The 20,503-nt window shown below is 48.3% G+C and overlaps 1 protein-coding gene across 1 annotated transcript; it reads right to left on the bottom strand.

Moving 5' to 3' along the window:
- Positions 1 to 3,679: 3,679 nt before the first annotated feature.
- Positions 3,680 to 7,137, bottom strand: LOC149343319 (uncharacterized). Its single transcript, XM_089542363.1, has 3 exons — positions 6,963 to 7,137; positions 5,366 to 5,739; positions 3,680 to 4,036 (listed from the first exon to the last, which is right to left on the bottom strand). Exons 1-3 carry the CDS (start codon positions 7,135 to 7,137, stop codon positions 3,680 to 3,682), a joined length of 906 nt encoding a protein of 301 aa, XP_089398489.1.
- Between the last annotated feature and the right edge of the window lie 13,366 nt (positions 7,138 to 20,503).

Here is a 20,503-nt window from a genome sequence, read left to right as displayed (position 1 = left end):
TGACAAGTTAAGCTACAGCTAAGCGAACAGACCTTTCGAATTACTCAGCTCTCCAAAAATGGCACTTCGGCTTTCGGTACCCTAAGCACGGCTCTTGGACTCACCCTCTTGTCAAGTAATTGCACCCTCTCATAGGTTTGTATGCTTTAATTCCTTGGCCTGCCAGCAAACTTAAGCCGTGCACAAGGTGGGCCTCGATACCGGTAAATTCAACGCGTGGCAGCAGTCCTGTACGTCGCACACCATGCTGGCGCCTCCGCATTCCTACGGGGGTCGACCTTTTCACAAAGTAGAACCTTCTGAGCGTGCCCGCTCCTTTCTGCTTCGCACAGTTCACGGAATATTCACTCAGTCACGCGGCGGTACGGGTCGGACAAAGATTATCTGCGGCGAGACGCGAAACAGACTCACATTTCACCCATCACCAGCTATTTAAACGCTGCGGCTGGCTGCGGCGCACGCGCGCGCGACCACCAATATGGCGAATGCCGCGCCGGCCGCTAGCGCCCCTTGCGGATGACGTCATGTGAATACCTCCTATACTCTGTAATTACTCGTTAGCACCCACCCAAGCACAGCCATACGGCTACAAAGGGAGTATATAAAGCTTTTGCAGAAGCTTCGTAGCTGAAGCAAAATTCGTCTTGGTGCGGGGTCCGACCCCGGCACCGCCACGTGTCCGGGGCAGTCACTCAACCAATTCATCTAACCAGGGCAGCTAGCCGATGGTAGGGGGGAGCGCGCGTTGATCAATAACTGGAAGTGGGAATAGGGCTAGTTCCAGTGGTTAGGAAAGTCCCAAAGGTGGTATATATTTGTATATTTATAAGGGATTAATTACTGATTAACATCCTCCCATGCGCAGACCAAACAGCTACGAAGGAAAGCTATACAGCTTTCACAGGAGCTTCGTAGTTCAAGAAAAATTCGCCGTGGCCCGAGTTAATCTGTGTTTGTTTGATAAACCTGTATGAGCACACGATCAGCCTTCAGCGGACTCGTAGTTCATGCGGAGGGATGGTACAGCAGGTAGAAGAATCTAAGATGACAAAACGTACTATTTTAAAGCAGCGTATCAAGAAGTGTCGCATGCTGCGACGGATACGTTGCTAGCTCATGGTCGCACTCTATACGAACTGCCGCCCGAATGCATTTGAACGATCCCAGACATTGCTGGAGGCTGGTATGGTGCTCCACATTTCGCTCCGAATCCGAAGAGGCCAGGAACTTCTGATCTAGAAGCCAGTTAAAGGGAAACTCACGGCAGGGATTCCTGAACGTTGTGAGGAAACGTTTGCATAATATTCCCAAGTCTCTCCTCTCTTCGATACAAACTCGTTTTGTTTTGTACTGTAGCATAGGAACGCACTCGCTTGGGTTTGAAGAAGACGATGACGGCCACGAGGCGCCCTGCTGAGCTGCTGAATGAACGCTGGGGCTCTTCTGTTTACGCTTCCCGATAACAGAGACTAGCGCAACTGTAGTCTTTGTTAAAGAATAAATACGTAGTAAATGTCAATTTTAAATATCAGTTTGAAATTCGAAACGTGAAAGGAGCTGTAGCGCCCCGATAACGTCACTAACGTGCTTGGAAAAACTCTCGTATTCGCATTGCACAGCAAAAACAGCGACTGCAAGTGACGAGCAGTGATGGCTCCGTTCGAATGCCTTAAAGTTACTGAATACCTGATAGCCAGCTTTCGTTCAGCAAGTGGTAGAAGCGAGTGGATAACGGGTGCTGCTCCCCCCCCCCCCCCCCCCCGTACTACTGAGTGAGTTATACGCCTACCTCGACCGCAATACTGAGGACGGAACGCCCTCCGGATCCTCTAGCCGCTCGTGAAAACAGGAGCATGAAATTCTACGGGCCAATAAATTCGCATGGAATTTACAATTGGCTTCAAAGATAAAAAGCAACCGCGTTATTATCACTCGCAAATAAACGCCACTGAAATTTTATTCCACCATAAACAGCCATAGCCGCCTTATCAGAAATACTGTGATATAAATACCTTGAACTACGGATTTTTTACAAAGCAGACTGAATTAGCATGCTTACATCATAAAAATTAACTACAACTGCAAGTATTTTTTTAAAAAGAGATCCATAAAGCTTTCTGCCCCATCAGTTTAATCCCCTATTTAAAGCCATTGCCCTGGACACTACCCAACGTATGGATCCTCGTAAATTCTGTTCTGAGATATCTTCCTCCTCACATATTTTGTGGAATATTGTCTAGAATGAAAAAATCCTACTTCCAAAACAATCACCAGTAAATGAATCAAGGACTTCGCTCCTGTGTGGCTGACGCTATGGGCACAACTTTAGATCTTCACTAGATGGTCCGCTAGTGGGGATAAGTGCTTTTATGTCAAGATACTAAAACGAGTATTGAAATACAGTAAAAAGAAATCTACGGGGTAAAACCATTCGAGATACGGTCTCTCCCACCACCTAAAAGTTTAAAAATTTTCTTTTTCTATGTAGTCCTGTCTACTTTGGATCACGCTTCCCTTAAACAGGATTCGTTAGCTCAGACTAATATTTATAAGGTCGGAGGTGTGCGGAAAGGAACTACTTGGTGTAAAATATCTGTGGACGAATATCTGTGACAGACCTTGTAGACCTTGTAACATACACAGCCGCCACCCTTAATTAATCTTTTTCTCGGTTGGTGTTTTTGTTGCAGTTAACAGGCACTAATTTAAATGAAGTAATCTAGTGGATTGATTTGAACGATTTTTTTTTTGGGGGGGAGGGGGTGGTATGCAAATGCTAGGATATAGTTGCGCAGACAATGCTTAACTACTCTCTTCTCTTTGGAGCAAGTATTTGCGAATAAAGTCCTCTGCCTCGCTTCAGCCTGTACGCTTCTGTGCTACTTTTATGCCACGGAAAGCCGCCGCGGTGGCTAAGGGGTTATGGTGCTTCGGTGCTGATCCGAAATATGCGTGTTTAATCTCGGCAGGGCGGTGGAATTTCGGTGGAAGCGAAATGCTAGAGGCCCGTGTGCTGTGCGATGTCACTGCCCTTTAAAGTGCCTCAAGTGGCCGAAATTTCCGCAGCCCTTCACTACGGCGTCCCTCATAGCCTGAGTCGATTTTGGGCGTTAAACTACTTTAAGTCAAATCAAATTTTATGCCACTGAGTGCCGTGAATATGTTTTTCCCACTCGACTAAAAACTGCACTTTGAATCTATGAGTCACCCGCCGCGGTGGCTCAGTGATAAGGCGCTCGTCTACCTAGTCGGAGTACCCGGGTTCGAACCCGACCGCGGCGGCCGCGTTTCGATGGAGGCGAAACGCAAGAGGCGCCCGTGTGCTGTGCGGTGTCAGTGCACGTTAAAGATCCCCAGGTGGTCGAAATTATTCCACTACGGCACCTCTTTCTTTCTCTTCTTTCACTCCCACCTTCCTCACTTCTCTTACGGCGCGGTTCAGGTGTCCGCCGTGATATGTGAGACAGATACTGCGCCATTTCCTTTCCTCAAAAACAAATTAAAAAAATGTATGAGTCAATGTCGAAAGTGTGCCAGTACAGACGTGAAAGGCAACACTGCCTTGAAAAAAAAAACCGGAAAACTACACACGTGAATTAAGCAAGCGTGCCCACCACCGGGCGACGAATTTATTTCGAGGCTGCAGCTTGCACACGCGGACTGTCAGACCAGGCGCCGATCAGACGAAGCCTCCGAGGGAGAAGATTTTGTTGTAGGCGAACGGCAGCGCGGATTTGGTGAAGAGCAGGCAGGACACCTTGTCCCCCTGCAGTCGCAAGTCTGCGGCGAAGTTGTAGGCGCCCGGCTTGGCGCCCTCGGTCTTGAGCGGCACGACCAGCACGATGCCCTTCCTGGCGGCCGGCGGGAAGCCGTTCTGCGCCTCCAGCACAAGCATCTTGGCCACGTGCTTGTCCTCCGCGACCAGGTGCGTGATGATGGCGGAGCCGTCGTGCAGCCTCTGCGCGAGCACGAAGCCGCACACGGCGTCGTGCTCCATCGCTACTCGACTGAAGCTCCCCTCGTCGGACGTCATCACCTGAGCGGGGGACAGGGTGAAGTTTATCGTCACGTGGTGCTGACTGCGCACTGGGCCCTGGCAGACATGGATACTGACGGGCTGAAAGACAAGCTTCTTCTTTTTGGGGGAATCTGTTCCCTGTGCCTTCAAAGTTAAACAAATAGGCGGCGAGATAACAAACAGCACACGAGGCGGGCATAGCGGACAAGGCAACGCATCTGCATATTGGAACATCAGAACATCGGATTATTGGAACATCGGAGAGAATGACCAGTACCGTTCCAGAGAGCCCTGGTTGTGTCTCACGCAGCCGAAAACGTGATGACCGCGCTAGTGAGCGCCAACAAACGTTACGCTTCTCGCCGGCACTCAGCTAGAACCTGTTTTTTCTCATCGTTTGTCCTCGTTTTGTCACGCGTGCGGTAGAATCGGACGGTTTGGGTGGAAGCTTTTACAAAATTCAGGCAACAGAACCTGGCCAAGGAAATTTTTTGCTGGACTGGTTTATCTCTTTCAGGTGTAGTACTATTTCGACGGGCAAGTACCATCGTAATAGAAGGAAAGCAGTGGGGATTGTTCTTATGCCGCCCAGTCAGCCTCTGGGAAGCCGCTGTGCTCAGCAACTTCAGAAGCACACGACAAGCCCGAGCTCACAGAGTCATTAGCGCTCTTTCCGAACAGTCAGACTGCCACGACCTGTAGTACGTGTACCTGTAGTATATGTAGTACGAACTAGAATAAACATGATGGCGCCAACTGTTCATAAATATTGCAAATAAATTCTGTTCGAACGCTGGGCCAAAGTGTTTTGTTTTTGTTTGTTTTCGACTATAGCTGCGATAACTGCATGTTATTATGACTTTTAGAATAGGGTGACTCTATCGGTTAGCGGCACAGAGGAATAACGGGAGGGGGGGGGGGGAGCAGTGTGCAAGCGCAGAACAACAACGTCCCTCCCTCTGATTACTGTACTGCGCAATGGCCCCAACATTCCCCTATTCCGCCAATCGATAGCGCCACAGGCTGCGTCGGTGTGAAATGAACGAATGAATGAGAAACTTCATATGAATGTTTCGAAGCAACGCATTCGGCCGTTTCGCGTAGAAAAAAAGAAAAGATTCAATTGTTACTTATGGGTGATCAGTCAGTCTGACGCAGTTTGTTTCCGTCAACATTCACCAGTAGCGTGGCATTAAGAGGTCAGTTCCACCATGACGCAGAGCCGTGGTGTTAAACACATAGCGGGAATATTGGAGCCGCCGTGAGCATTTCAAAGGTGCGTTTCTGTTGGATCGACAAATGGGAGAGTACTATGCTAGTTTTCGGTCTACAAAATGCTTCACTCACCGAGAGGTACTGAGTGCGCAGGGTCTTCATGACGCGCTCGTCGTAGGCGGCCACGTCCTTGAGGTTCTGCTGCGTGACGGGTTGGACCGTGACGCCGGGGACGCGGTAGACGAGGTAATTGGGCTCGACCACCGTGGCCACGGTCTTGACGAGCATCCAGGGCGAGCGCACGGGCAGCACTTCGGTGATCTTGCAGGCGCGCTCCATATCGTCGGTGACGCGGGCAAACAGGTTCTTGTCGGGGTGCTTCTCGGCTGTGTCCTTGCACAGCTGGTAGATGCACGGCCAGCTGTCCGGCTGGTACATGCTCATGAGGCCCAGGTAGAGGGCATCGTCGGAGAATTCAATGACTGCCAGTCTGGCTGTCACTTTGTCTGCACAGATGGAGTCCACGTTAAGCTGCTGCTGCTGATGATGATGTTTTGTTCTTGTTTGCGCAAAGACAGCTTTACCGAAGAGCGACACGGGTGACGTGTTTTTGTATTGCATGAGGTAGGTTCAGAGAAACCATTTTCATCAGCATTTAACCCTCCCAAAAAACCGCCCTCCAGGCCAAGGGAAAGCTTGTAAATCTTGGAAAATCGGACTCACAAACCACTAAGCCAACGCTGTGCGCAAAATCTTGGTAGCAGATTATGCGATAATGATGTGATAAGTATGCAAGATAAAGTGTCGTGGCTTCTCGAGCTGAGAGAATTTTGTAATTTCACAATGCAGACACGTTCTGGAGAATAGAGCTGTGGTAAAGGTTGGTGCAACAGAGGTTTAGGTTAGCTAAAATATATAAATTCGAAAATGGGAGGCATGCTAGCTACTTAGCTGGTAGGAGACACTCTAGGCGGCATACGGAGGTCGACGGTTAGGTCTCCACCGATGGTGTGGGGTTCATTCTTCAACTTTGATCAAACATATGCTTTCTAAATTATTGCTCAGTTAGTGTCTTTCACATGCAATGTATGTACATACATTCCATGTGTGTGAGTAATGTATGTACATACTTTATTGTATAATCTGTTTTATTCGATTATTAGCTTCTTTGGCGTTTATTGCACCAAGCCGCTCATTTCGCAATTCATGTCTGATTGCACATCAGCACCGAGATCTCTAATGACATGATGGCGTCTCATGTGCACCCCAGGTGGCGTTGGGGTAACACAAAAATTAGACACTGGGAGGAGAACGCCCAATGCTACCGCATCTGCACGTGGACTCCAAAGATCTTGGCGGCCAGCTCGGCTACGAGCACGTCAGCAAAATGGCATCCCGCCTTGTGACGCGTTGGTTGTGCGTCTCAGTGCCCTTAGTTACGTAGTCACAAGGAACGTCAGTTTAACCAAGCTTGCGCCAAGAGCTAAGCGCACAGTACACCATCCTCGGTGTCTGCCGATGAACTTCGCACATGAGAGAGGACATGCAGACCATAGCCTGTCAGATCATTTGCGGGCATGTCAATCCTTTCTTTCGTTCTTTTTTTCTGGATTGGATAGAAACTTCGGTCAATACGCAGATAAGGGTACGATAACAGGAGGACCATCGACGGGGAGCACACGCTGCTTAAGCGATAAGGATGTGCCAGAAACATGTAGATTTCCTTTACCATTTTCGTCGACACACTTCTCGAATCCCCCGGCGATCTTCTGGAAAAGCTCGTGGTAGTTTTCAGGCAGGAGGCCCTCAGAGCAGCATACTCGCTCTGCTGTCGTCGCTGGAGTTTCTGATGCGCTTCCGGCAGCCGGGACACTTGTTTTGCTGCCACTAGCTGCCACAGACATGGCGACGTCTAACTGCGCTGCTGTTTCTTCACCTGCCAGGAGGGACCATTCGGTGGTCCTCTTCTTCGGCGACGAATTTGCCGCAAAGCTATTAATAAAGTGCGCGAGAAGCGGCACTGCAGAGCGACCTGGTGGCTAGCCTTGAAACGAGCTTGTCTTTATCAAGGAATAATAAAACAAAGTTACAACCTATCCAGTACGCGGACGTACATCTCAGTATAAATAACAGCCTTAATGCGTGTGAACACACTATGGCAGCAAGAATTGGCCAATATGCGATGTTCTGTTGTTGTTGTTGCCTCTGAAAATATGGCTCATACCCATGGTTGGGGATTGGCCAGGGTTCGATGCAGTTCCAAACAGGAGAAAAATTCATCCAGAATTATCTAAAGTGGCTCATAAATAAAAGTTAAGAAATATGGGAAAAAAGAGTAAAGGATTTTTAGAAATTTTGAAGAGTTTGAGATGGTAATCGAGGAAACAAAGTCGTTAGTTTTAAAATAAATTAATTACAAAGTAATAATAATGAAGAAATAAATTTTCAGAGAAAAATAAAGGAAAAGAAGAGTTAACACAAAAAACTCCCAGTGTTGATAACATAAGTGTGAAGAAGCTCACACATCAGCTTAAGCCTCCTTTGACCGTTTCACCGAAGCAACCTCGTCGTCGTTTTCAGTGTGATAAATTTTTTCGCCATTTGACGTCTATCATGAGAGCGAGATGTTTATTCGACTGAAAGGCAGATAGATCGGCTTGAGACGTCATCAAATGACCCTCTACCGCATTGAGGAAGGGTAAGAGAAGAAGATAGTGGCTTATGATGGATGTCGATGCAGACAGAAGATTGATGCGAATAAACTCCTACAGGTCATGCGGGTCTAATCACAACCATGAGTCGAGAGTCATGTTGCCCTAAAAACGAAGGAGGCTATCCACGACAGTCCGCTCTTTATTTGTTATCCTCCTGCAAAGGAGCATGAAGACGTTCTGTCAGGGTCAAATGAAACGCTAACAACACAATTGATACGGGGACAACAAAGCGAGAAGACTTCAGTAAAGGCTGACTGCATGCTAGCGCACATCATTTTCAATTCGAGCAATCTAAAGGCCGACTCTTGAAAGTGTTAATTAATATTGCCTGCATTAATTATGAGGCAGCTAGTATTTATGTGAGCATCGCACACGTTTTACTTGATTTGTGCGCATTTCATTGCACACCGATAGTAAGAAAAACAGGTTCTTTAAAGAAGAGGAGAGATTTAAGCCGGCGTGTGAGAAGCGCTGACACGCTTCCCTCTATTGAGGACGGGATTTAGGAGAGAAGGATAGTAAGAGACGGCTGCAGGAAAAAGTTAAAGAAAACAATAATACAAATAAGTGGCCTTTGCATTAGTATGAGTGCATATCAATGGCTAGTGTAAGAAGAGTTTAGAGCCAGTAAAACAGTCTTATGGCCTCTAGATGGGCACTCAAAAGTTACTGCCCAGGGTGAATACATAGTAAGAGAGGGAGGGGCGTGGGGTGGATGCAGGAGTTTTTCAAGCTTTGCAATCAGTATTCTAGATGGTGTAATAAACAACAAGTGGCGTTTCAGCCTAGCCGCGCAACTAATAGGCAGAGGTATACTTTTCACTTTTACTTTTTTGTTTGCTTTACTTTTTACTTTTACTAAACGTTTTAATTTTTACTTCCTTTTTTTACTTATTATGTAATTGACTACTGGTAATCAGTTACTGTTTTGTTCCAAAAATAAGTTGTAGCCAACTGTACAGCTTTGAGAACCTGAACTGACAGCAAACACTGATGCTAGGGAGGATGTTTCCTCCCTTACAAAAATGACTTTTGAGCTTCAGTTGACGCCTTGTTGAGCTCCTGTTGAATCAACTGGAAACCAACATGAACTCAATGTATGTTGAGCCTACTCAACACCTGCTACACGGAATTTTTGTTGAGCGTAGTCAAGAGATTTACTGTTGAGCAATTTCTGTTGGATTTAAGTTGAATCATCTCAAGGCAGCCGTTTCTAAGCCTAACTAAATGAAATCATTTCGACATCCATCATGTAAACAGAACCTGATCACATTACACATATTAAGAACGCATGCAGCACCCGTTAAAACTCTCATAACCGCTCAAAGTCATTTTCTTGCATAGAAAAAAGTGCACTATGCTCATTCAGGCATACCTACTTTGGAGGATTCGTATGTGCTCTCATAAAAAATGGCGCTTAATTAATGCTTTAATTAAGTTGTTTACGAATAAATCAAGGTTGTCAAATAATAGACCGTTGCCTATGAACTTCATTACTTCTACTACACATAAAATAAATAAATATTAAGAGTAATAACTGACATAACTTTGCTGATCGGCAGGCCATAACCTGCGCAGGTCCGGACACCCCTGAGTAGGACTATATAAGGGCGAAGCCGAGGTTGCTCTAAAGATCAAGATGAACTCTGTCAGTTCTTTCTATAGCCTCGTGTGCAGTACTGTCCCATGCTCTTTATCTAATGGATGTGTAGGATGTGTATGTGTATGGATGTGTATGTATATATATATATATATATATATATATATATATTTATATTTATATTTATATGCGTATGTGTGGAGCGCTACGTCACAGGGGGTGATGGCTTCACGTTAACGAGAAATTGCAGCAATATGAATATACCGCCGAAAATTGCATTGGTAGTCGGTCCATCTGGCGCAATACGAATGCATTCCCAGGATTTTTTGCTTTTTTACCCCAGCCAAGATTCAGAATGGCGTGTTGATTCACTCCCGTAATTCCAACATGAATTCAACATGAACGCAAAGCAGAAATTTCATTGAGAATGCTCAACTCTAGCACAGTGGCCACTTTTCCAATGAGTTTCAACTCGGCCTCAACAATTCACCAACACTAGCCCATCCTGGTCACAACAAAAATTCAACATGGCATGTTGAGTCTGCTCATGAGAACTTCAACACTGTCTCAAGAAGCATTTTTGTAAGGGCTTCGTGACAGAAAGACAACAGACTGGCTGCGGAGAAGCATCGAGTGCGATCATGAACCGGGTCACCTTATACGGCAGTTCTCGTCCGCAGTAATATCGCAGGACAGCTCTGTAAAGACAGCCCGTCCTGCCAGATGGCGCAGCAGCTTACCTTCCGCTACCAGCCAATGCAACCTTACTCGGAGGCTTCCATCAAAGCATGGAGCAAAAATGAAGGGCGGTGCTGCACAGTGGGCTTGGATACTAGCATGGAAGCATTGTGCAGCTACGAGCTGGTGATCGAAGTGTTCATACGTTATAGTAGAGCCCGTCCCTCCAGCGCATACATTGAGAAAGTGTTCAGTGAAGCTGCTGATCTCTTCGTTAGGAAATACGAGGAAATTAGCGACAGATCTAAAAAAAAAGAGCTCCTCTTGAAAATGAACATGCAACAAAGTATAAAGCAAGCCGTACTAGTTTATTGCGGTCTGAGCAAATGTGTGGAAATAAACGTTCGGAGAAAAATAACGCAATAGTAATCAATTACTTTGCTGTGAAAGGGGGTTTCTGCACAAATGGTACAGGGCGTGGTGTTCACGGCAGGCGACACAAAACGGCGAGCAGAACGGCGGGCAGCGCAGGAGACGGCCAGTCCAACCCAAGCGAGCTCGTGCAGCGCGGCGGCACTTCGTCTTTTATCGACGCTTCGTCGTCGTCGGCGCTCTGGCAGCGATCGGCCTAGGCGGTATCAGGCGCGGCCGTCGTGGTTCGCTACAATTGCCCCGGGACCGAAGAGGAGCCACCCTGGCGACTTATGGCGAGGGCAAGAGGAGCGGGTCGTAGTAAGCCTTCAGGCAGCTGACGTGGACGGTTTCCCGGCCGCGATGGCGCAGGTCCGAAGAGGGGTTGAGCGGCTCCACGACGTAATTGACTGGCGACCTTTGCTGGACCACGCGATAAGGCCCGTGGTATTCCGTGCGAAATTTTGATGACAATCCGGGTGGCGTGCCGGGCACCCATCGCCAAACTAGGGATCCAACCGAAAAAACGTGTTGCCTGTTAACGTTATCGTGGCGATGCTTTTGGCGGCCTTGGGATTCGGAGGTAAAAGAGCGCGCCAACTGGCGGCAGTCTTCTGCATGCTTTGCGACTTCGGAGAGAGGCGTCCAATCGCAGGCGTCAGGAGTATAAGGTAATACGGTGTCCATCGTGGACGACGGCTCACGCCAATACAGAAGGAAGAAAGGGGTAAAGCCGGTGCTTGACTGCGTGGCGGTGTTGTATACGCGCATGTCACGAAAGGGAGGAGGGCATCCCAGTTGGTCTGATATGCTGCGACGTACATCGTGAGCATGTCTCCGAGAGTACGGTTCAAGCGCTCGGTCAGCCCGTTAGTTTGAGGATGGTAGGCAGTGGTGGTCCGATGTACGATGCGACATTCGGCAAGCAGTGCTTCAACGACGTGGGAAAGGAAGGCGCGGCCTCTGTCACTGAGCAGCTCGCGCGGCGCGCCGTGACGAAGGACAAAATGGTGCAGCAGGAACATAGCAACTTCGCGGCTAGTTGCAGCAGGAAGGGCGGCTGTCTCGGCATACCGGGTGAGGTGGTCGACGCCGACGATAATCCAACGGTTCCCAGAGACCGTACAGGGAAGCGGTCCGTAAAGGTCAACGCCAACGCGATTGAAAGGACGGGCTGGGCATGGGAGTGGTTGTAAGGGGCCGGTCACTCGGGGAGTGGAAGTCTCCGCCGCTGACAGGCGATGCAAGATCGGACATATTTTCGAACATAGGCGTACATGCCGCGCCAATAGTAACGCTGAGAAATTCGTTTGAATGTTTTCAGCACACCAGCGTGCGCACCCTGAGGGTCAGCGTGGTAAGATGCGCAAATTTCGGATCGTAAATGGCAGGGGATCGCGAGGAGCCACCGCCGACCATCAGGCATGTAGTTGCGGCGGTATAGAAGGCCGTCCCGGAGGGCAAAGTGCGGAGCTTGACGCCGTAAAGTTCTAGAAGGCGCAACGTTTTGTGATGAAGACACGGCGTCTATGATGCAAGCCACGGGTCTTTCCGCTGCTCCGCAGGCATATCAGCGATGGTAAGAGACGAAAGTATGGGATCGGTCGCCGAGGAGCAGGCAGCGTCGCTGGGAACGGGAGACAGAGACAAAGCATCGGCGTCCATTTGCTTACGGCCGGACTTACAAAAATAACTTTTGAGCTTCAGTTGACGCCTTGTTGAACTCCTGTTGAATCAACTGGAAACCAACATGAACTCAATGTATGTTGAGCCTACTCAACACCTGCTACACGGAATTTTTGTTGAGCGTAGTCAAGAGATGAACTGTTGAGCAATTTCTGTTGAATTTAAGTTGAATGATTTCAAGGCAGCCGTTTCTAAGCCTAACTAAATGAAATAATTTCGACATGCATCGTGTAAACAGAACCTGATGACATTACACATGTTAAGAACACATGCACCACCCGTTAAAACTCTCATAAACCGCTCAAAGTCATTTTCTTGCATAGAAAAAAGTGCTAGTAGTGCAATATGCTCATTCAGGCATACCTACATTGGAGGATTTGTATGTGCTCTCATAAAAAAGGGCGCTTAATTAATGCTTTATTTATGTTATTTATGAATGAATCAAGGTCGTCAAATAATAGACCGTTGCATATGAACTTGATTACTTCTACTACACATAAAATAAACAAATAATAATAGTAATAACTGACATAACTTTGCTGATCGGCAGGTGAAAACCTGTGCAGGTCCGGACACCCCTGAGTAGGACTATATAAGGGCGAAGCCGAGGTTGCACTTAATATCGTAAGATGAACTCTTAGTTAGTTCATTCTATAGCCTCGTGTGCAGTTTTATCTGATGGATGTGTAGGTCTAGAGTGTATGTATATATATATATATATATATATATATATATATATATATATATATATATATATATATATATATATATATACACATACGTGTTCGTGCGTATGTGTGGAACACTACGTCACAGGGGTGACGGCTTCACGTTAACAAGAAATTGCAGCAACAAATATGATATACCGCCGGAAATTGCATTGGTAGTCGGTCCATCTGGCGCAATACGAATGTATTCCCAGGATTTTTTTGCTTTTTTTACCCCAGCCAAGATTCAGAATGGCGTGTTGATACACTCCCGTAATTCCAACATGAATTCAACATGAACGCATAGCAGAAATTTCATTGAGAATGCTCAACTCTAGCACAGTGGCCACTTTCAAAATGAGTTTCAACTCAGCCTCAATAATTCACCAACACTAGCCCATCCTGGTCACAACAAAAATTCAACATGGCGTGTTGAGTCTGCTAATGAGAACTTCAACACTGTCTCAAGAAGCATTTTTGTAAGGAGTAGATGACGCGGATGTCAAACTCTTGAAGGCGAAGAGCACACCGAGCGAGGCGACCGGATGGATCTTTAAGCGACGATAACCAGCAGAGCGCATGGTGGTCCGTGACGACGTCAAACCGGCGGCCGTAGAGATGGGGCCGGAATTTCGTTAGCGCCCATACAATAGCTAAGCGTTCCTTCTCCGTAACGGAATAGTTGGATTCAGCTTTGGTAAGCACGCGACTCGCATACGCAACTACGTATTCTTCAAAACCATCTTGTCGCTGGGCCGCCAACGCCACTCGCATCCGTATGGACCTCGGTAGGTGCTGTGGGGTCATAGTGTCTGAGTATTGGCGGCGAAGTCAAAAGATGGCGCAGGGTAGTGAACGCTTCGTTGCACTCGGCCGACCAGCCAGATATGTCATTGGTCCCGCCAAGTAGCTTCGTCAGCGGCGCAATGATGGACGCAAATTGCGTACGAAGCGCCGGAAATAAGAACACAAACCTATGAAGCTTCGAAGTTGCTTGAGCGAAACCGGCTTAGGAAAGTGCGCCACAGCACGGAGCTTGACCGGGTCAGGGAGAATGCCTCCCTTGGAGACGATGTGCGCCAATATTGTCAACTGCCGAGCTCCGAAGTGGCGCTTCTTGAGATTCATGCTGCAGTCCGGCGTCAGTCAGCCAAGTCAAAACCTGTTTTAAGCGTGCAATGTGTGTGGTGAAATCGGCGGAAAAGACAACAATGTCATCCAGGTAGCAGAGGCAGGTCTGCCATTTCAACTTCGGCAAAATGTTATCCATCGTACTTTCGAATGTGGCGGGAGCGTTGCACAGACCGAACGGCATCACGTTGAACTCGTAGAGGCCGTCGGGTGTAACAAATGCTGTCTTTTCTCTGTCAGGTGCAGCCATCGGTACTTGCCAGTAGCCGGAACGTAGGTCAAGGGACGAAAAGTACTCAGTGCCTTGGAGGCTATCAAGAGCGTCGTCGATGCGGGGAAGAGGGTAATTGTCCTTGTGGGTAATTTTGTTGATGCGGCGGTAATCGACACAAAATCGAATTGAACCATCTTTCTTCTTGACAAGTACCACCGGCGACGACCAAGGGCTGTGAGACGGGCGGATGACACCACGGTGCAGCATGTCCTCAACTTGTTCGCTAATCACGCGGCGCTCTGCCGCCGACACACGATATGGCCGCTGGCGAAAAGGCGGGTGAGAGCCGGTCTCAATGCGACGAGCGACGGTGGAAGTCCGGCCTAGAGGAGTGTGGGCAGCGTCGAAAGCGGAGCGAAACGTGTGTAGAAGAGCTAAGAGCTGCGTCCGGTAGGCGGAAGGAAGAGCGTCGTCGATGGCGGCTTGGAAGAAGGCGTCGGGCAACGGATCGGGTGCCGAATCAAGATGAAGAGCACTGATGGAGGAACTTCGGGAGGTCACAGGGGCATCCAGGTCAGAGAGAAGGTGGGCAGGTTGCACTGAACCAAGAGACTCGCCACGTAGCAGGGTAAGCGGGCAGGGAGACGGATTGTAAATAAGTATTTTCACGAGACCTCCGTGAACATCGAGAACAACCTACGGCAGCGGCAGGTTTTTGCGATGGACGAAAGAAGACGACGGCGTAAATAAAACTGCGACGGCGGGCGTGGCAGGGCACGAGAGGGATACAAGCCCTGAAGCCTCCGGAGCGATGTCGACGTCCTTAGTTACGGTGATCTTCTGCGGACACAGGGAATGGTGGTCGTCGGCCGGTTCGTCAGACAATACAGAAAATTCTACCTCTGCGCGGGCGCAATTTATCACGGCGTTATTTTTTGACAGGAAGTCCCACCCGAGAATTGCGTCGTGGGAACAAGACGGCAGGACCACGAACTCAACACTGTACAAAATGTCGGCAATGACAACCCGCGCTGTGCATGCGGCCAAAGGTGCGATCCTCTCTTCGGTAGCAGTCCGAAGCGACAAACCAGAAAATGATGTCACGTTTCGAAACCGACGGCACAGTCTCTCATGAATCACAGACACAGCAGCACCCGTATCGACAAGCGCGTACACAGAAAAACCATCGACTGAAACCAATAGAATGTTCGCGGGAGAAAGTTGAGGCCTTGAGCTGTTTGAAGAGCACGCAGTTCTTGCCTCGGGAACTGCGGAATATAGTTTCCCTCGTCAGCAGATGTAGGGCGACGGCGCATAGGTGAAAGTGAACGGCGACGTGGGGACGGGGATCGACGGGTCGTATACGGACGATCGACAGTGGCGTAGGCCACCGGAGGTGGAACAGAACGGAGCTGCTGAGGTGAGCAGGCAGGAGGCGCAACCGCTGTAGCAGCGACCATGCGGCGACGACAGTGGCGGGTCACATGTCCGGGGAAGCCACATGAAAAGCATATCGGACGATTGTCCGGTGTGCGCCAAGGGTTGTAATATGGCGAAGGGGGAGGATGAAGCGGAGCCGCTGGTGGGGCCGGCGCCAGGCGCAGAACAGGCTGACGAGGTGGCAACACCGCAAACCGTGCAGCCACGGCGGCGTACGTCAAGGGCGCCGCCACAGGGGTGGACTGGCTATAATGTGCTGCGGCGCCGGCGCGTACGTCAAAGGAGGGACGGAAGGAACTGCAGAGGGAGAAGGAAGAGCTTCGGCCACTTGTTCGCGGATGACGCGCTGCAGCGAAGGCACAAGAGTAGAGGAAGCGGCAGTACTCGGGTGGACGAGAGACAGCTGTCAAGCAACTTCACGAATATACTGCTGGGTCTGGGGCAGCAGTACCGGCTGGTCGGAGTCAGATGTCAAAGCGCCCAGAGGCTCCGGTGGTGAGAGTGGAGAGCGAGGGAGAAGACGGCGCTTACGGAGTTCGTCGTAGCTCTGGCATTGTGCTATGACGTCGACGACGGTGGCTGGATTTTTGGCGAGAAGCATCTGGAATGCGTCGTCGTCAATGCCCTTCATGATGGGGTCGATCTTGGCGCGCTCGGGCATCGAAGCATCCACACGTTTGCACAGATACACCACGTCCTCAATATAACTGGTGAAATTTTCACCGGGAAGCTGCGCCCGAGCACGCAGGCGTTGCTCAGCACGCAGCTTGCGCACCGCAGGCCGGCCGAAGACGTCAGCGAAATTCCGCTTAAAGGCGGACCAAGATGTGAGGTCAGCCTCGCGGTTGCGATACCACAGATTGGCAACGTCCGTCAGACAGAAAATGACGTTGTACAGTTTTAGAGGATCGTCCCATTTGTTGTGGGTACTGACCCGCTCGTACGAGGCTAACCAGTCCTCGACGTCGTGGTCTCCGGTACCGCTGAAGACAGCGGGGTCGCGCTGGCGCGAAGCTCCAGCGCAGACGACTGTCGGTGGCTGTGGGGCAGGAGCGTGTGGCAGAAGGATCGGCGCCTGTGCAGAATCTTCAGGCATGGTGAAATTCGGAAGCGGACGGCCTTGAAGCACCAAGAAGGCAGTAAATCCGCACCTCCACCAAGTGAAAGGGGGTTTCTGCACAAATGGTACAGGGCGTGGTGTCGACGGCAGGCGACACAAAACGGCGAGCAGAACGGCGGGCAGCGCAGGAGACGGCCAGTCCAACACAAGCGAGCTTGTTGTTGTAGCCTACGACAGAATGGCACATACCCACTCTGGGGGATCGGCCAAGAATCGGGTGGTAAAGGTTGGTATTCACCTGTACGTAGAAAAGGCAAAAGGAAAGCACACGGGAGAGGAACACCGGGGGAGTCTACCACAAGAAGGGCACGGAGAGGATGAAAAAAAAAGAAACAAAACAAAAGAAACAAATAATAATAATAATAATTACAAATAATATTAATAATCATAAAATATATATATATATATATATATATATATATATATATATATATAAAGGAGTTTGGATTGGAGAGAGAGGGAAAGAGAGAAAAGAGAGAATAATTCAAAAAATAATGAGGCATAAAAAGAAAATACTGAAAGCTTTAGCAAGGTAGTCGATGAGATTCCAGCAAGAAATTTTGAACAGCGTCACAAACAGACCTGTGGCTGAACCCAAGTGTGGTGGCACCAAATGATAGCAAGTGCGGGCTGCTCAAACTAAGGCCAAGTTGCTGTAAGGGCAACTCCAGCAGTCTTCTTCTCAAAGAGGTGAAACGACGACAATGGAGCCAAAAATGATCGATAGATTCAGGCTCACGGCAAAATGCACAGAGGGGAGATAACGCGAGCTTGTGCAGCGCGGCTGCCCTTCGTCTTTTATCGACGCTTCGTCGTCGTAGGCGCTCTGGCAGCGATCGGCCTAGGCGGTATCCAGCACGGCCGTCGTGGTTCGCTACAGATGTAATTGTTTCGTTATTTTTCTAGGGCTGCAATTGACCACTCTAATTAGTAACATTTTATATGGAGAAATTGTAATTGTAATATGTTGCGTATTTTCTGTGACGTGTACAAGGCTGCTCCTAGGTCTTCCCAGTGACCGTAAATACTATTTTCGTATTTTCAGCTAGTAGTCAGCGCTTAATTCGAGCTCTTGAGTTAAAGTATTTTTAAATTATAGTCCAAATATTATTTTATAAGTATAGCCCAATTTTATAAGTATAGCCCAACGCGTATTACAGCGTTGAAGGACGCAACGCACCACACTTTAGCGTCAGCGCCACGAGACTTGTTGGCACGCTATGGAAGCAGCGTCATGAAATTCGACGTCTCGCTGAAAAGAGACATGGAAAAAAAAAAACTGCGTCAACCCTCCCATCCAAAAATACCGACTAAACCGCGAAATACAATCCCAATAAAAATGTTTCAGACAGGGAGTCACGATTACTCCAGTGTTATTCACCGCGTGTTTACAGGAGGCATATGTTCAGAGATCTGGGTTAGGATTAATGGGGAATATGTATTAATGGGGAATACCTTCGTAACCTGCGGTTACCTGAGGACATTGCCTTGCAGTTTACGATAGGTTGCCAGGCACAGGAAGTAGCAAGGGCAGGTAGTGCTCTTAGATCCGGACCACGGGTCTTGATTACATATGAGGATAAGAACAGGGTGGAGCGTCCTTGGCTGCTAATCTCTGATCATGAATGGAAATTGACCAGTATCGCTCAGGCGAGAAATGTATAACAGCTGTATCTTACCGGCACTCACCTATGAGGCAGAAACGTGGAGGCTAAAGAAAAGGGTCAAATGCAGGGACAGCGCTGCGAGCTATTTAAAGAAAAATGTTAAGTGTAAAGTTAGGAGACTGGAAGAGAGAAGTATGGGTCAGTAAACAAACTCGGGTTAACGGCATCCTATTCGAAGTCAAGAAGAAATGGGCTTGGGCAGGGCATGTAATGCGAAGGCAAGATAACCGATTTTCGTTCAGGGTAACGGACTGGATTCCAAGAGAAGTCAACCGTTGCAGAGTCTGACAGAAAACTAGATGGGTGGATCAGATTAGGAAGTTTTCAGAGATAACGTGGCCGCAGCTGGCACATGATCAGGTTAATTGGAGGGACATGGGCGAATCATTTGCCCTGCAGTAGGGCATAGTCAGTCTGCTGTTGCTGATGATGATGACGACTCAATATCATCTATATTACACTCGCCAGAGCTACAAATGTCCAGGGACTCTGCTTCCCCAAAACAAACCATAAATTCACCTTTTCACACAAGAAAGAACCAACCGACAAGGTTCTGATAGTGGAGGAACGACTCAACAAGTGCAAAACAAAACATTTCCGATGCGACATGTAATGTGATCGAAGATGCAACAGAAAAGGAGGAGGTTGTCATCTAATCCAACACCGTTTTTCAAATTGCCCGTGATGGATGGCGAGTATCAGGCCGAATGCGCTCACATTTCATACGCAACGATCGTAATAGTTTCTGCAACATTTTTAATAATTCTTTTAAAATATCTTTTACTCCACTCCTAAAATTGCTGCTGTCCCGCACTTGCACATAGAAGTAGCTCTATTGTTGTTGTTGTTGTACTTGGCCACACAAATAGCACGTACCCGCAAGGTGGATTGGCCATAACCAGGTGGTGACGGCCTGTATTGCGAAATGCATGCGGCAAAAATGCGATCATGTTTGCCGTAAATTTTTGCCGTGAAATAGGATGTAAGCTTTAATTCTACTATGAATTTCGAGAGGTTTTGCTCCTTCGTTGTTTAAATAATTTCATACAGAGCATTGCTGTTCTTTGGTGCATGCCTCAAGTAGCGGAGTCTGCTACTGTGGTGATTTATTTTTATGCCCAAAATTTTAGAAATAAAGCAGTAAGTTGCAGAGTAATGGCGCAAAGGTTCGCTTTTTAATTTCGAAATTTACGGTATACATTTTCTTCACTCATTGAACGAGCGATCCGCATGCCATGCTGTTGTGCATGGTCTTGAAAGGTGGCCAGCTAGTAACGGCACCTAGGCTGTTACCAATACACGATCGGAAATTTGAGCAGCTTTGATTGCCGGAAATCTTTACACAGGATTCAGTGCACATAAGACCGACCGCACAATCGACGCGCAATGTTTGTGAACAGATAGGGGCAGCTTGATACTTCAGGGGCTAATCGAGAACACTATGCACCGTGGTGTAGTCGAAATTATATACGCAGCTAATGTTAGCTTAATGGGAAAACCATAACAGCTTGCATTCCTTGAAAGATAGGAGCACCACCCAGAATTCTGATACCATAGACGACGTCGAAAGCAGTATACCATTCCACTACGCAGCCTTTAAAGTAGAATATTCACGGTTGGAAGTATATGCTTGGTTCTTCCTTTGAGCGGCGCTGCTACCCTTGGCTTTACATCTGGTTATTTGGCGAAAAAAATCTTTAAGCACTAGGCTAGCTAAGTCGCTTGTGGCATAGAGCTTGGCACAGCACACCTCCAGGCCTCAGAGGTCAATAAAAATCCCTGTCGTGGTCATATAAAAAAAGCATGCACTAGACGGGCCTCCAAATATACTCTCATGCTGGCTTGCTCAGAAGACAATTTACACACTATACAGGCATCATTTCGGATGCGGCAGACAGCAGT

This window comes from Amblyomma mixtum, chromosome 5, assembly GCF_055824585.1.
Source record: "Amblyomma mixtum isolate Tamu chromosome 5, ASM5582458v1, whole genome shotgun sequence".
Classification (NCBI taxonomy): domain Eukaryota; kingdom Metazoa; phylum Arthropoda; class Arachnida; order Ixodida; family Ixodidae; genus Amblyomma; species Amblyomma mixtum.
This window is presented reverse-complemented; position numbering and strand designations above follow the sequence as displayed.

Bases quoted from the DNA above. Each gene is read 5' to 3' on its own strand.
- LOC149343319 (XM_089542363.1), bottom strand. From the start codon at position 7,137: ATGTCTGTGGCAGCTAGTGGCAGCAAAACAAGTGTCCCGGCTGCCGGA. The intron at 5,740-6,962 runs GTAAAGGAAATC...CCATCTGTGCAG, and splicing joins GAAGTGTGTCGACGAAAATG to ACAAAGTGACAGCCAGACTG. The intron at 4,037-5,365 runs GTGAGTGAAGCA...TCCCCCGCTCAG, and splicing joins TGCGCACTCAGTACCTCTCG to GTGATGACGTCCGACGAGGG.